We start from the raw sequence: 17,576 nt of genomic DNA, 5'->3' as shown, positions 1-17,576 counted from the left end.
CCATTTCTGGGTTCTCTGTTCTGTTTCACTGGTTAGCTGCCTGTTCTTGTGCCAGTACCAGGCTGTTTTGATTACAGTAGCTTTGTAGTATAACCTGAAATCTGGTATTGTGATCCCACCTACTTTGTCCTTCTTTTTCAAGATTGCGGTGGCTATTCGAGGTCTCTTTTGGTTCCATATGAACTTTTGAAGTATTTATTCTAGTTCTGTGAAATATGTCATTGGTATTTTGATGAGAATTGCATTGAATCTATAGATTGCTTTGGGTAATATGGACATTTTAATGATGTTAATTCTTCCAATCCATGAACAAGGTATGTGCTTCCACTTTTTATATCTTCCTCTATTTCTTTTTTTCAATGTCCTGTAGTTTTCTGCAAATCGGTCCTTTACTTCTTTGGTTAAGTTTATTCCTAGGTATCTTAATTTTTTTGCTATGATGGTAAATGGGATTGTTTTTTTAGTTTTTCTTTCTGTGAGTTCATCATTGGTGTATAAGAATGCCGTCAGCCCTGGCCAGTTTGGCTCAGCGGTTGGAGCGTCCACCTGCGGTCCGGAGAGACCGGGTTCAGTTCCCGCTAAGGGCATGTACCTCGGTTGCAGTTTGTCCCCGGCCCTGGTTGGTCGTGTGGGTGGCAGCCACTCGATGTGTCCCTTTCACATCGATGTTTTCCTCTCTCTCCCTCCCACTCTATCTGTGCAAAATAAAAATAAAAATAAAAATAAAGAATGCCGTCAATTTCTTGACATTAACTTTGTATCCTGCTACTTTGCCAAATTTATTTATTAAGTCTAATAGATTTTTGATGGAGTCTTTGGGGTTTTCTACGTATAGTATCATGTCATCTGCCAATAATGACAGTTTCACTTCCTCCTTTTCAATTTGGATCCCTTTTATTTTTATTTCATGTCTGATTGCTGTGGCTAAGACTTCCAGTACTATGTTAAATAAGAGTGGTGAAAGTGGGCATCCCTGTCTTGTTCCTGTTCTTAAGGGAAATGCTTTTAGTTTTTGCCCGTTGATTATGATGTTGGTTGTAGATCTTTCATATATGGCCTTTATTTTGTCGAGATATGATCCCTCTATTCCCACATTGCTGAGCATTTTTATCAGAAATGGGTGCTGGATTTTGTCAAATGCTTTTTCAGCATCTATTGATATAATCATGTGGTTTTTATTCTTCATTTTGTTTATGTGGTGTATCACATTTATTGATTTGCAAATATTGTACCAGACTTGCATCCCTTGGATGAATCCCACTTGGTCATGGTGAATAATTTTTTTGATGTATTGCTGGATCCGATTTGCTAGTATTTTGTTTAGGATTTTGGCATCCATGTTCATCAGGGATATTGGCCTGTAGTTTTCTTTCTTTATAGTGTCTTTTTCTGGTTTTGGAATTAGAATTATGCTGGCCTCATAAAATGAGTTTGGAAGTCTTCCTTCTTCTTGAATTTTTTGAAATAGTTTGAGGAGAATGGATGTTAGTTCTTCTTTGAATGTTTGGTAAAACTCCCCTGTGAAGCCATCTGGGCCTGGGCTTTTGTTTGTTGGGAGAGTCTTGATTACATCTTCAATTTTCTTAGTTGTTATTGGTCTGTTCAAATTTTCTATCTCTTCTTGGTCCAGTTTTGGGAGACTATGTGTTTTTAGAAATTTGTTCATTTCACTTAGATTGTCGAATTTGTTGCCATATAATTGTTTATAGTAGTTGTTGATGATCCTTTGTATTTCTGTGGTGTTAATGATCCTTTGTATTTCTGTGGTGTCAGTTGTTACTATTCCTCTTTCATTTCTGATTTTGTGTATTTGGGTTCTCTCTCTTTGTTTCTTGGTGAGTCTAGCTAAGGGTCCATCAATTTTGTTTATCTTTTCGAAAAACCAGCTCTTTGTTTCATTGATTCTCTGAATCTTTTTTTTTTTTTTTTTTGTCTCTATGTCATTTATTTTTGCTCTGATCTTTACTATTTTCTTCCTTCTTCTTGCTCTGGGGTTTTCTTTTTGTTTGCTTTCTAGTTCTTTAAGTTGTGAGGTTAGATAGTCTATTAGAAATTTTTCTTGTTTCTTGAGGTAGGCCTGTAGTACTATGAACTTTCCTCTCAGAACTGCTTTTGCTGCATCCCATAAATTTTGTGTTGTTGTGTGTTCATTTTCATTGGTTTCCAGGAAATTTTAAATTTATTCCTTGATCTCCTTGGTAACCCATTCATTGTTTAATAACATGCTATTTAGCCTCATGTGTTCCAATGTCTTTGCATGTTCTTGTTGCAATTGATTTCTAGTTTTATACCATTGTGATCTGAGAAGATGCTTGATATGATTTCAATCTCCTTGAACTTATAGAGACTTAGTTTGCATCCTAACATGTGGTCTATCTTTGAGAATGTCCCATGTGCACTTGAGAAGAATGTGAATTCTCTAGTTTTGGGGTGTAATTCTCTGTAGATATCTATTAAATCCATTTGGTCTAGTGCTTCATTTAGAGTCTATGTTTCCTTGCTAATTTTTTGTCTAGAGGGTCTATTCAGTGATGTCAGTGGGGTGTTGAGGTCCCCTGCTATGATTGTATTGTATTGCTGTCAATTTTTCCTTTGAAGTCCTCCAGAAGATTTTAAATATATTTTGGTGCTCCTATATTGGGTGCATATATGTTTACCAAGGTTATATCTTCCTGTTGGATAGATCCTTTTAATATTATGTAGTGGCCTTCTTTGTCTCTAGTTGTGGCCTTCATTTTGAAATCTATTTTATCAGATATGAGTATTGCTACCCCAGCTTTTTTTTCTTTCCATTTGCTTGGAAGATTTTTTTCCATCCCTTCAACCTATGTGAGTCTTTTGTTGTGAGGTGGGTCTCTTGTAAACAACATATATATGAGTCATGCTTTCTTATCCAATTAACTACTCTGTATCTTTTTATGGGAGCATTCAATCCATTTACATTTAAGGTGATTATTATTATTTTTTTTTTCCTCACCTGAGGACATTTCTCTATTTTCTGTTCAGATAGAGCGGGAGGGAGAGAGAGAGAGAGAAACATCAATGTGAAGGGACACATCGAGTGGCTGCCACCTGCACGACCAACCAGGGCCGGGGACAAACTGCAACCAAGTTATATGCCCTTAGCAGAAACTGAACCCGGGTCTTTCTGTAACGCAGGCCGACGCTCCAACCGTTGAGCCAAACTGGCCAGGGCTAAGGTGATTATTGATATGTACTTATTTATTGCCATTTTTTTGTTTAGTGTGGTTATATTTTTCTTCCTATTTCTTCTACTAATTACAGCAGTCCTTTTAACATTTCTTGCAGTGCTGGTTTGGTGCTAAGGCCTTTTTTTCTTTTGTCTGGGAAGTTCTTTATTTGACCTTCTATTTTGAATGATAGAGTAGTCTTGGATTCAGTTCCTTGTGTTTCATGACCTTGATTATCTCATGCCATTCCCTTCTGGCCTGTAGTGTTTCTTTTGAGAAGTCAGCTGAGAGCCTTATGGGGGTTCCTTTGTAGGTAACCTGTTGCTTATCTCTTGCTGCCTTTAGGATTCTCTCTTTGTCTTTAATTTTTGGCATTTTGATTACTATGTGTCTTGGTGTGGGCCTGTTTGGGTTCTTCTTACTTGAGGCTCTCTGTGCTTCTTGGACTTGAATGCCTTCTTCCTTCACCAAATTAGGGAAGTTTTCTGTCACTATTTCTTCAAATATATTCTCTAATCCTTGCTCATTTTCTTCTTCTTCAGGGACTCCTATGATGCAAATATTATTACATTTCCAGTTGTCTCACAGTTCTCTTAAGCTTTCTTCCTGTTTTTTAATTGTTTTTTCCTTTTGGTTTTCTGATTGGTTGATTTTTTTCTACCCTGTCTTCTAATTCACTGATCTGGTCCTCAGTTTCTTCTACTCTGCTGTTTAGTCCTTCCAATGTGTTCTTTATTTCTGCTATGTCTTTCTTTATATTTTTCTTGGTGGTTTTTAATTTCCAATTGGTTGATTTTCAACTTTTCTATGTCTTTACTCATGGTGTTGATGTCTTTACACATACTATTGAGCTTCCTCAAGATCATGGCTTTGAATTGTAACTCTGTTAACGTCCTTAACTGTGTTTCATTTATCTCATCTTCGGTAGAGTTCTCTTGTTCTTTCATTTGAGATTTGTTTCTTTGTTTCACCATTTTGGCTATCTCAGAGGGTTTTGGAGCCTGCCAAATTTTCCCTGTGGGTGTTGGTGTTCTGCTGTTTGTGGCTCCCTCTACTGGGTTTGGATGAGCAAGGGAGGACCCATATTAAACACCACTGTCATGTCTTACTTTCCTGGGTAGAGTTGCAAGCCCAGGAATGGTTCCATTATCCTCTAGCTTTTTGCCTAGAGGCTATTAGCAGAAGTTACTTGAAGAGCCTTGGAATCTCAGTTGAATGAAAAACTCCCTCAGGTGTTCAGTGTAAGAGGATTTTCTGAGGGTGGGGTAGATGCTGGTTGTCAATGGGCCTCAATTTGCATTTCAATGGCCCACCTGGTGGGGTTGAATCTCTGAGGGAGGGGCCACTGTCTCTCCCCAGAGCCCACTGCCTCTCCCCAGAGCCCTGGGAAGGAGTAAGATGACCACCAGCCTGCATGGCTGCAACTCAGCAAAAGCTCTGAGCATCCTCCAAATCCTGGGTGTCCCCACACAGTTCCAGTCCAGTCCACCCTCCCTCTGCTGGAGCCCAAGGTGAGTGGCTGTGGCTATTTTAGCGTCGGTCCTGGCTCTGCACTGTGGAACCGCTTGGGAGTTTAACCTGAGGGTGCTGCTCACAGCTAAGGCTGCTGCTGTCTGTGGGTTCCCAGCCCCCCTCTCACGCCTCCGCAATCCTACCAGGATCAGGTCAGTGTCCCTGGTTATATGTTCCTCGCAAGCTGCTTTTTTTCTTTTTTTTTTTATTCTCACCCGAGGACATTTTTTCCATTTTTTGTTCAGATAGAGTGGGAGGGAGAGAGAGGAAGAGAAAGAGAGAGAAAGAGAGAGAGAGAGAGAGAGAGAGAGAGAAACATTGATGTGAAAGGGACATATTGAGTGGCTGCCTCCTGCATGACTCAAGCAGGGCCGGGGACAAACTGCAATTGAGGCATGCACCCTAAGCAGGAACTGAATGCAGGCGTCCCTGGACTGCAGGTTGATACTCTAACCACTGAGAAAACTGGCCAGGGCACAAGCTGCTTTTCTGTTGCTTTTTCCTGACGATTTGCCTTTATTTTAGTTGTAATTCCAGTTTGGTCCTGGGAGATGGTCTGTGTAGCTTCCATTCTCTCCACCGCCATTTTTTCTGTTGCCCGCTTTTAAAGGCACAAACTTCAGAAAAAAACTAAATTCTCTTGGTGCCGCTTTTGACACCGTTAAGGAGGGGGGGAACTGATAGAAGGGGGACAAGAGGAGCTGTTAGGTCAGGGCAACCATTAATCTCTTTCTTCTCATGGTTCCTCTGAGTTTCCCAAGGCCTTCATTAACCCCTTATCTTTATAGTTTTCTTTGGATTTCTCAAGGCCCTTATGTTTACAAAAAAAACCTGCCAGGATGTGTATGTGCAGTGTCGGAATGGAGTTATTACATCTCCACTGGTTTTATGTACAAGTCAAATCATTGACCTTTTTTTTCTTTCTCATTAAGGATACTAACTCTGTCCCTGTATTGTTCCCGAATTATTGGCATAGAAACAGCAGGTTTTGCCCAGTGCCACACAGAGTCCTTCCTGTTTGAGGAAAAAGAGATCTAAACCTTGTTGTTTTGTATTGCTGGAGGTTATACTTAGGTGGGAATATGTAAGTCCCTTACCCCTGGATCTCCCCAAAGTTAACTTGGCCTGGTCCCTGCTTCTTAGATAGCATTTAGTAGTAAATATGGTTTCACAATACTAAGATGGACAAAAGTATTGATTTGCATTCAAGTAACTTGTGGTGACTGTACCACTCCCTGGGCATATATAGATTCCTATCCCTTGTAGTCCCATTCCCCAATAGGTGTCCCACAACCCCAGGGTATGGGCCCTTTTATATGACATCAATCTTCAGTAATACTATCTGTGCCTATGGTGCCTCTCATGAGGTCACATAGGTCGAGATTGAAAACAGGTTTTCTATCCCCTTTGTGATGACATTTCTTAAGACCTCCCCCAATATCCCATTTTTAAGTTCCCAGTTCCACTGGGGCCAAGATCTATAAAGATTTCCCTGTATAGTCATAATCAGAAAAATTAGAGTCCCAATAAACGTAAGAGTCTCATTTTTAAGGGATCTGGAGAGGCCTGGACCGTCCATTCTGTTTTTCCTGCCTTCAGCTGGGAATGGTACAGCCAGACCAGGATGCCGTTGACCTTGACAGCCATTGGTGCAGGCAGGATGACAGTGTATGGTCTCTTCCAGGCGAGTCAGTCCCTGGGTGGTGAACTTCTTTACCCATATCAAGTCCCTGGGCTAGAAAGGGTGCACAGGGTCCGAGGTGGGCACAGGCAGGGCGTAGCAGACATGTTTATTAACAGCTTTCTGGGCAGACTGCAGGGCCTGCAAGAACTGTAAGAGGGTGAGTGGGAGCAGAGTGGTCCAGTTTTCACCGATTTCTAAAGTAAATTTTATTAAGGTTTTCTTTAAGGTAGCTTTCAATTTATATTTAACCTCTTAGAGATAACCTGTGATATCTTTGCTACAAAGGCAGGGCTATTGTCTGATCCAAGGGGCAGGAGTAGCCTAAGCCTATTACTCCCTTTACTACATCTCAGACTGTTATTCCATTACCAGAGGCAAGCTCTCCCTCTCTCAGTGTCTTATTTTTTTCCCTTCTTGAGTATTCCTCCAATGTCCTGTCTTCCTGTAATATGTATGTCCCTTTCTTTTATCTTTTCTTTCCCACCTTTTGATTTCTTCTGTTTATTTTCTCTACACAATCCTTCTTCAACTTGCACAGACCCTCTGCGACTTTCCTAGTCCCTCCCCTGACACGAACCTGAGAGCTTGCTCAATCTATCTGCTGTCTGCACCTCCCCAGCTTTTTTTCTCCTCCTCCCTACTTAGACCCACACATTCCTGTTTTTCTAAACCTTCTCCCTTTTCCTGTGACCTTACTGGATATTGCCTGTCTCTCTGGAGTTCAGTAAGCTTGGTGTACCTAAGTGGGTAGTCTGGTGCAGCTGGTTGACTAAAGTCCAACCTAGAGCCTCTGGGACTAATAACCTCTCATCAGGCAGTGTCCATTGTCCATTGATTTCCTTTATGGCTTGTTTCTGCTTGGCTAAGTCATTTTCTGACTTAGTGTATCTGGAGAGGCCCCATTGTTTTTAGGTCTGCCTCCTAAGCTTTCTGATCTGCAGCAGATCTTCCTTGCCCCATTGGAGAGCCTGAATTAGGGCTATGAGTTCAGCCTGTTGGGCTGAAGTTCCTCTACTTAATGACTGTGACCAAATGACACAGACCAGAGTTATTATTGCTGCCCCGGCATACCTGATTTCTTCCTGGACATAGCTGCTTCCATCTGTGAACAATATCTCATCTGATGATGACAATGGATATCCTTGAGGTCTGGGCGGGCCGTCTGCACTATGTTGATTACCTCCAGGCAGTCATGCAAAGGTTTCTCTGGGTCATTGTCTAGAAGCAGGATGGCAAGATTGATGGCCAACGTCTTGTGGAATTTGGTGGGGTGCTGGCCTAGAGTGGCAGTGGCCAGCAATCGAACAGTCACTGAAGAAGATCACATTTGAGTAGGGGTTATGGGCACTCCGGCATGACCAGAAATGAATGAGTCATAGTATTTTTCCCAAGATCTATAGTCTTCTTTGAAGTCCAGGGGTAAGTTAGAGCCCCACTGGCTCTGTCAGGACTGAGTCTGCTGCACTAGTATCTACCAGGGAACTAACTAGTTTGTCCCCTATTGTCTTGTCTCCCAGGGGGTGCTCAGTTGGAAGGAGCCCTAGCCCTGTCATTCTTCTAAGTTAAGGACAGCTGGGATATGTCTGTTTGCCTTGTCTCTCCTTTCTGGCCATTTTGGGCACTCTTGCTTCCAGTGTCCTTCCTCTTTACTGTAGGTGTATTGGTTCTTCCCTAGTTGGGTCCTGGGCCTGCCATCCTGACCCTTCCTAGGGTGATCCTTTTCTATGGGCTCTGTTTCCCTTAAGGTTCCTTTTATTACTTTTGCTATTCTTTTACCTTGTTCTTCCCCAGGGGTGTCCCTGTTGAGAATTTAACTCTGTACCCATATTTATTTCTAAAAGCTTCCATGAAATTCTATAAGAGGCATCTGAGGGGGGTCTTTTGGGAACCTTGCCTATTATCCATTCTCCCTAGGCAGATAAGTTTAGCTGCAAGCTGGCCTCAGATTAAACAGAAAAAAGAAGACTGAGAATTAACAAGCATCGTGGAGCACAGTCACTCACACACAATTACATTCACACAGTCACATTCACACACCAGAAGTTTCCAGGAAGTGATCAGACTCTCCTTCCGCCCCACTGGTGGGCCAAGGAAAATTCCTTATCCAGTGGGAACAGAATGAACCCCACCTAACGTCTGAGGGGGATTCTCAGGAGAGGAGAGGCTGCGCCATGTCCGGCCCTCTTACTCTCACCCAGAAAGACTGGTCACCCAGAACCTATCTCCAGAGGCTTTTACAAAGTCTCCTTTAATCTTTTTGGGGATGTCTTGGCATCTCCCAGCCACTTGTTGAAAATCCAAGTAGGATCTTCAGGGCCCTGGAACTCAAGAGGCGCCTCCCCTCAGATCTCTAGGGATCAGGAAAGGCTGCCCATCCTAGGCATCTAGCCCTTGGAGTCACAAAACACCAGGTATCTCTCTGGGGCCTCCAAATGGTCAGCGAGATAACTAGAGATGCACAGCTGAATTGTAAAGGAGCACTTTATTCACTGGTGGGCTGAAGGGGGGCTCTCCCCAAATCGACAGCCCCAAGCCTTCTTTGTTGCCCACTTTTAAAGGCACAAACTTCAGAAAAAAACTACATTCTCTTGGTGCTGCTTTTGGCACCATTAAGTGGGGGGACTGATGGAAGGGGGGTGAGAGGAGCTGTTAGGTCAGAGCAACCATTAACCTCTTTCTTCTCATGGTTCCTCTGAGTTTCCCAAGGCCTTCATTAACCCCTTATCTTTATAGTTTTCTTTGGGTTTCTCAAGGCCCTTATGTTTACAAAAAAGAAACTCCCAGGGTGTGTATGTGCAGTAACAGAGGGTGATATTACAATATCACATGTCCCATAACTTCTGGAAAACTCCACTATTTGATCATGAGAGGAAATGAATGGAAAAATCAAATAATATCTTAGAATTATTATGAAAATAGTCTTGCTTTCACAGAAAAGGCAGGGGGTTGCCCCCCAGGGGTTCCCTGGAACTCACTCTGAAAACTGTCATGGTGGTACGATGTAGGCATGTTTTAGGGGGTGGGGAAACATGAAGGCCTTTCAACCTCAGCCTAAGAATTCACTTTCGGTGGACAAATGAACTTGAGCATGTTTTCAAGCTACATCTTGAAAACATAAGGAAGCATAAGGAAGAAGTCAGCTCTGCTCCTCTGCTCTCCACCCGCAGGTGTGGAGTCTGTCAGAACAGGGGACCCTGCTGGACATCCTGGAAGGCGTCGGGGCCCCCGTAAGCCTTCTGGCCCAGAGTGGCGCCTTGGTGGCATCTGCTTCTCAGCAGTCCTCATCCTTCAAAGTCTGGGACCTCACTTACATTCAGAAGCCAAGGGTCTCTGCCCCATTTCTGGACCGCACTGGCCTCACTGCCATGTCACACAATGGCAGCTACATTTACTTCCCCAAAATTGGGGACAAAAACAAAGTCATCATTTGGGACTTGGCAGAAGGTTTGTATGATATAAGCACTGTCATTTGTGTGGGTAAGCACTGAAGCCCCCGTTTTGGTTTATTCGGGCCACTATGACGGAATACCATCACTGGGGAGCTTAAACAACAGACATTTATTTCTCACAGTTCTGGAGTCTGGGAGTCCAAGGTCAAGTATCAGCACATCAAGTATTTGATGAGGGTTCTCTTCCTGGATTGCAGATGGCCATCTTCTCACTGTGTCCTCACAGTGAGGGAAAGGAGAGAGCAAGCTCTCACGTCTCCCCTTTAGGGGCACTCATCCCAGCCAGAGGGCTCCACCCTCATGACCTAATCACCTCCCAATGGCTACACCTCCAAACACCGTCACATTAGGGGTTAGGATTTCAACGTATGTATTTGGGAGGGGCACAAACATCCAGTCCATATCACCCTCATAACTCCAGTGAAATGGGAAGTGACTAATAGAAAATGGGAGTTGGTTTTACAAATTTCTGGCATAAGGCAATTGATAACTGGCCTTATTAGTCTCTGTTTTAGTTCAGGTTCCCCTGAAAGCAGGGCATGTGATGGGGATATTTGCCCAAGTGGTGTGTAGAGGGGAGCTCCCAGGAGAGGCCTGCGAGGGAGTGAAGAAGCAGGCTGGGGCTGGGAAGGACTGAGTAAGGGTGGGGGGCTCGGCCTGTTCCCACAGGGAGCTGCAGAGCATAAATTGCACCTCAGAATTTTTCCCATTTGAAGCAAGAGGACCAGCCTTTTGTGCCCTCTATCAGGCAGTCATTTTCCTGGTGCCATCCTTGGGAGTAGGCAGAGCCCCCAGGCATTTCCAGATGAGAGCTCCCTTCTCGGGGGCAGTGGCAGCCTTGGGTCTGGGGGAACGGGCTGTGTTACCAACAGTATCTGGGACAGTCCCCACTGGGTGAATGGAGATATAGAAATTCCTGTTTATGATAAAATAATTTAAGAAAAGAAATTCATTCTCAAGTTTATGCATTCATTGACTTGACAGATTTTTGTTTAGTGCCAGGCTCAGGGGGAAGGGAGTTGGTGAGCAAGACAGATTCTCAAGGTGCTTGCCTGTTAGTTGTGAGGCAAATAAGACACAAAGAAACAAAGCATTGTAGGGGATAAGCTAGACCTGAGGGCCAAGTACAGATAGACCCGTTTGTGTATTTTCTGTGGCTGTTTGGGGGCTACAAAGACAGAATTCAATGGTTGCAACAGAAAGCATATAGTCGGCAAGGCTAAAGTATTTACTCTTCAGCCTTTACAGAAGTTTATAAAGGAAACATTTGGGAAGAGGTCTGAGAGGTCATGTGAGGGGAGTGGAAAGTCACTGGATGGTGGTATGCAGGGCAGTGACATGATGTATTTTTACTTTGAAAATCTTGGATGGTTTGGGGCAGGGGTGGAAGCAGGGAAACTTGTAGTAGCCATGTTGAAGTTTATGGATAATGAAAGTATTGAAAATCAGAAAAACCGTGGAAGGAGTGTTCCTATGATCCATTCTTGATGAGGTCTTCTCCCTGTGGCAGGTGAAGAACAAGATGCCCTGGACACCTCCAGTGAGGTCAGGTGTCTGGAGGTCGCCGAGCAGGCCAAGCTCCTTTTCACTGGCCTCATTTCCGGCATCGTCCTGGTGTTCCCCCTGAATTCCAGGCAAGATGTGACATGCATCCCCCCTCCAGAAGCCCGGAAAGCCGTCAACTGCATGGCCCTGAGTAAGGGCGAGGAGTGCCTGGCCATCGCCTATGACAACATTGTCCTGGTGTTGGATATTATTAACCCCAGGGACCCCTGTCCAGTCATCGATGGGCCAATCTACACCTTCTATACCCAGCTGCCTGTGACCATATCCAGTGTGGCAGTCCTGGCTGACTACCGTGTGATTTACGGCATGACCAATGGTGACCTCTTCCTTTACGAGTGTGCAAATTCCAAAGTGTTCCCTCTGGAGGCCCATGGGAGCCGGGTCACCTGCGTGGAGGTCAGCCACAAGGAGCAGCTGGCGGTCAGCGGGTCTGAGGAAGCCCTGCTGTGTCTCTGGGACCTGCAGGCATGCAAGTGGAAATTCGAGATGAGTTACACGGTATGTAGCCATGCTAGGTCCTGGTGTTAGGAAACTGATGACAGGCATCACTGATTAAGTGCGCACACTATGTGCCATTGACCAGGGTCAGGACTAGGATAAGAAAAGTAAGGCACTCACCTCAGGAGCAGAGTTTAAGAGGGTGCCCCAAAACTCAGCAGTCAAGAGAAATAATATTTTAATACAATGTGGTTTTTTTTAATCCTCACCCAAGAATATTTTTTAAAATATCTTTAGATAGAGTAGGAGGAGGGAGAGAGAGAGAGAGAGAGAAATCGATTGGTTGCCTCCTGCATGACCCTGACCAGGGCCAGGGACGAACCGAGATGGAGGTACATGCCCTTGACTGGAATTGAACCCACAGTTCTTTGGTCCTCAGGCCAACACTCTAACTGCTGAGCCAAATGGGCCAGAGCTTAATACAATGTTTTGTTTTGTTTTGTTTTTAAATCCTTACCTGAGGATATTTTTCTATTTATCTTCAGATAGAGTGGGAGAGAGAGAGAGGGAGAGAAAGAGAGAGAGAAACATTGATGTGAGAGACACATTGACTAGTTGCTTCCCGCACCACCCTGACCAGGGCCGGGGACAAACCGCAACCAAGGTACGTGCCCTTGACTGGAATCAAACCCGCAACTCATTGGTCCGTGGGCTGACACTCTACCACTGAGCCAAAGCTGTGCTTAATACAATGTTTTAAAAAGTCACAACAGCCCTGGCCGGTTTGCTCAGCGGTTAGAGCGTAAGCCTGCGGAGACTGGGGTTCAGTTCCCGCTAAGGGCACGTACCTTGGTTGCAGTTTGTCCCCGGCCCTAGTTGGGTCATGTGGGTGGCAGCCACTCAGTGTCCCTTTCATATCTATGTTTCTCTCTCTCTCTCCCTCCCACTCTATCTGAACAAAAAATGGAAAAATTGTCCTCAGGTGAGGATAAAAAAATAAGTCACAACAAATGCAAAAAATCCACAAAGGAAAACATATCAAAGTTTTAAATCAAGACAAGATTTTGTCCTGCCTCACTCTCCCTAACCCTGACTATGTCATTCTTTCACTGACCAGTTTTAACTGCACCACCCATGACAGACTTCTTTCTAGCACTGAGGAAGCAGCTGTGACCAGGGTGACACCAACAATCCCACCAACAATCTTCAAGCCATGTTCTAGTGGGGGTGACACTGAGAGTTCTGTGAAGGCAGAATTTTGTGTTTTGCTCATTGAGATGGCCCTCGCCCTTAGGAGAGCTCCTGACATATTCTCAGGGCTCAATAAATGCCTGTGAAATAAAAATAAAGCAGCAAATATGTGAACGGTTGGGGAACAACAGGCCTTTAGAAAAAAATAGGGCAATGTCAAGAGGGTAGAGAGTAGCAAGGGCTGCTGGTTAAGGTCAAATAAACCCTATGGAATAGCATTCTAGGCAGAAGGAACAGTAGCTGCAAAAGCTCTGAAGCAGGAAACTGGTAACTCCTTTATATACAAAATGTCTTGGAGTTCATACTGCCTATCTCAAGGAGCTATTATAATTTTTGTATCAATATTATGAAGAACTATGTTATATATTTATAGAAAACATATACTATATAAAAATACACATATTAAAATATTCTCTAATTTAACCCTCAACAATCCTGTACCATTGGGGTTATTATTCTAGTTTTTCAGATGGGGAATGAAGACCATACCTTAGGTTGCAAGATGCAAAAGTTGTTAATAAACACAGGGAGATGATCTTGTACTAAGAGAACAGAGTATGAGTAGTTTGATCTTAAAAAGCCTCTGTCCCACCTGACTTACTTATTTTTATGAAGTCACTATAAGGCTGGAATGTAAGTAATGTTTTGTCTCGTTGAGATGGGAAATGTCACCACTGCAGTTAAATACACCTAGCTTTCTGGTAGTTATTTATTTATATCTTTATTGTTGAAAGTATTATGATTTTGTTTTTAAACAAACTTAATTTTGGAATGATTTTAGAATTACAGAAAAGTTTAGATTTACAGATAGTACAAAGGTTTCTATTTATTCACCCTTCATCCAGCTTCCCCTAATGTTAATATTTTATGTAACAAGAGTGTTTGTCAAAACTAAGAACTTAATGTGGGAACAATATTATTAACTAAACTATCAACTTCATTGAAATTGTACGTTTTTGACAAATTCCCATTTTCCATTCCAGGATCCAATCCAGGGTCCCCTCTTGCATTTAGCACAATGCTTTTAGTTAAAGACAATTATAGCTAATACTTCTATAATTGAGGTCATTTAAGAATTAAATCCTAGAATTTCTTCACTACAATGCAAAATATCTCTAAGGCTCAATCCAGTCTCAGTGAAGGTGTGTTTTGACTCTGGAAATATCAATACTACCTGTCCCTCCAGTTTTTCCCTGGATCCATCTCCTGTGGGGTCCTTACAGCCTTGGTTCCTACACACATACCTGGGGGCTGGTTCCTGTGTGTCTTTCAGTCTGAAATCAAGATCACATTGTCTTTTTCAACAGAACTCTTACTGTCGTGGAGTCCAATGTGCTTGCTTCTCCAAGGATGACAAGTATGTGTATGCTGGCTTGAGGGATCGCTCCATAATCGTCTGGAGTGTGTTAGATGGTGAGTCATTTTGCTTTGAGAACAGAACTGATCTTATATCTGGAGAAGAAAGCCCTGTTCTGGCCTCCTCTGGCTTGTTCCCTCCCAGGCCTCTACAGGCTAAGGGGACTGGTGTACCTAGAACTACAGCTCCTTTTCGAGACCCATGTTCTGGGTACTTGGAACTCCAGAACACTTTTCCCATCTGGCCTGAAGCTGTTGCATTCAAAATGATCGGGGACGCGAAGAAAGCATCAGCAGGCAAGATGTATTCAAGATGAATGGAGGGCTACAGCTCTCTCAGGCATGTAGCAAAACTCCTCCTAAACATCATGGTTTTTACTGTGTAAGGTTACATAAATCAGTGCCCCACCACCCAAGGTTACATCTAAGCTCAAATAATGCTTAACTGTGATTTATAAAAAAGGAAAAAGATGCCCTGGCCGGTTTGGCTCAGCGGTTAGAGCGTCGGCCTGCGGTCCGGAGAGACCCGGGTTCGGTTCCTGCTAAGGGCATGTACTTCGGTTGCAGTTTGTCCCCGGCCCTGGTTGGTCGTGTGGGTGGCAGCCACTCGATGTGTCCCTTCACGTCGATGTTTCTGTCTCTCTCTCCCTTCCTCTCTCTCCCTCCCACTCTATCTGTACACAAAATGGAAAAATGTCCTCGGGTGATGATAAAAAAAAAAAGGAAAAAGGTTAAAAACCATCTTAACATGATGTCTTAAGAAAGGAATGCAGCCTATGTGTTCTTAAGATTATTGTAAAGGGAGTTTCCCATGTCTGCAAGGCATAACAATATATGTTTTCTTTTACTAGGGTCATAATGACCCTGAGAACCCGGAGACAGTCCAAGACTCTGTTCCAAGAACTGCTTGCAGTTGCTTGACCAGCATGACTCGCTTGCAAGTCAGCTTGCCTGCAAGTGTCCTTGGTTGTGTTCTGATTCTCAGGAATCCATCATGAAGCCTTCATTAGGGCCTACACAGACCTCTTCCTCAGGGCCATCCTTCTGAGGGTGGACTGTGCGCCCAATGTGCATACCCCTAGGCTCGGGGCAGCAATGGAGTGTTGTGCATGGAGTTGAGATGTGTGAGGCCCCTAGGAGTATAGGATGGAGCTGGCTGTGGGAAGAGAAGGGGGCTGAGCCACAGACAGCTGGGGGTTGGCTCTCCCACACCACCACATTCCAGGGTGGAACTGAGAAGACCGAGAATTCTCAACCTAAACCTGACCTTCCAGATGGTTCCAAAGGTATATCCATCAATGTAAGAGGATAGAACATATTTCATTTAATAGTTTATTAGCTGGATATGGAACATTTACGTATTATATCTGGTAGAATGTGGGCCTTGATTTATTCTCTTGCCCCAGGCCCCATAAAAGTCAGGGGCAGACTGTTTAATACCACTTTGAAAACCCCACATCTCTTGATCTGTTCAATATTACACTAAGGACATATTAATAAAAGTTAACACTTCTTGTGTACTGGGTACTGTCACCAAGCAATTTCATTCTCTCAACAGTCACCCCCATTTCACAGAGCAAAAACTGAGACTCTGAGTAATGGGGTAACTTGCCCAAGGTCACACAGTGAGGTCGTGGGTGGGAGCAGGTCTGCCTGCTCCCTGTGCTCACCTTTGTCACCTTCCTACACTGTTTCCTGTAGACAGTGGCTGGGAGGTAAGTGTTGTTGCCATTTGACAAATGAAGAAGCTGTAGTTCAGAGAGGTTAAAGGACTTTCCCAAGGTCACAAAGCAAGCAAGTGTCTGAATGAATATCAGGTAAAGTCAAATACATTGTAATAGAATACATTATAATCAAACTAATTATAATAGAATACAGTCTAATCCAATACATTGTAATCCAATACATTGCAATCTAATACACTGTAATGTAATACATTATAGTCTAATACATTGTGGTCTATTACAGTGCAGCAAAGATGCCTAGCAAAATGTCACAGATGGCTCAAAAGCTGAGGTCTGTGGAATGTGGCCTTAAAAGCCCATCCTGGACAGGTTCATAATTTCTCTTCCTTCTCTTCCTCCAGTGATGATAATAATAATAATAATAATAATAATAATAATATTTACTGAGTTCACTCAGGGCTGAAATTGATATTAAGCACCCACATGGCATCTTCAAACCTTCAGAATTCCCTCTGGCACATAGGTTCAGTTATCATTCCCATACTATAGATAAAGCAAGAGGGACTCTGAGAGGTTAGATGTCATGCCTGACCCAGTAAAGGGCATAACATATTTAACTTCATGCAATCAACTCTTGAACATGTGAAATTGAATCTCTGTGACCCCGGTTTTCTCATTTTTGCTGCCCTGACCTCCACCCCCCACAGGCACCCTGCTGGCCATCCAGTTTGTCCATGCCATAGTGAACAGAATCATCCCAACTTCCAATGGCTTCATTGCTCCCACCAGACATGGCTATCTCATCCGTGAACGATTCCAGTGCCCTTCATCAAGAGCCTCCCAGCAGGATCCTCTCAAAAACTTCAAGAAGGCAGTGTGGATGGTCAAATCAAGGCAGAGAGAAGAGCTGGCTGCTGCTGCAGGGACACTGCAGGACTCAGGATTAGGAAATGCCCAGAGAAATAAATGCAAATCAAACAAACATTCACAAGTCTGCCTGATAGTATAGAACTGCCTATGGGGCTCCATGAGCTAGCAATCTGGCTGAAGTGAAGAAAATTATATGTTGATATATATCTGTCCCCAAGTCCTCAGATAATGTGACCCGACCTTGATTTTTTCATCTTTCCATTCTTATCTCCTTGTGGGCTCCATCTGCAGACCTGCCATCCACATCCCTAGGTTAGCAACATGGCAGCCAATTCAGTAGAAAAGAGAACTTCCCTTTCCCAGCAGTTTGAGCTAAAGTCCTGGCCTTGATTCTATTAGTCCCAGTTGGCTCATATACCCATCCTGAAATAATTAATTGTCTAGGAGAATGTAGCACTGTGATAAGCCAGCCTGACCCAATGACCCAACTGCCCAATTGGGCTGAGGATGGAGTCAATACCATCCAACTATGTGGACTGAGAATGGGAGAAGCTATTCCAGGGAGAGAACTGGG

General features: G+C 43.6%; 1 protein-coding gene across 1 annotated transcript in view; it reads left to right on the top strand.

Moving 5' to 3' along the window:
• NWD1 (NACHT and WD repeat domain containing 1) overlaps positions 1 to 17,141 on the top strand; it is a 69,736-nt gene extending 52,595 nt beyond the window's left edge. Inside the window, exons 12-15 of the mRNA XM_036241443.1 lie at positions 9,555 to 9,831; positions 11,347 to 11,900; positions 14,399 to 14,504; positions 16,840 to 17,141. Coding sequence (XP_036097336.1) covers positions 9,555 to 9,831; positions 11,347 to 11,900; positions 14,399 to 14,504; positions 16,840 to 17,141 — 1,239 coding nt within the window. The remainder of the gene's footprint in view (positions 1 to 9,554; positions 9,832 to 11,346; positions 11,901 to 14,398; positions 14,505 to 16,839) is intronic.
• Positions 17,142 to 17,576: the final 435 nt, after the last annotated feature.

Source organism: Molossus molossus, unplaced genomic scaffold (genome assembly GCF_014108415.1).
Source record: "Molossus molossus isolate mMolMol1 unplaced genomic scaffold, mMolMol1.p scaffold_m16_p_4, whole genome shotgun sequence".
In the NCBI taxonomy this organism is placed as follows: Eukaryota; Metazoa; Chordata; class Mammalia; order Chiroptera; family Molossidae; genus Molossus; species Molossus molossus.
The sequence above is the reverse complement of the archived record's forward strand: the minus strand, read 5'-3'. Positions and strand labels throughout refer to the sequence as shown.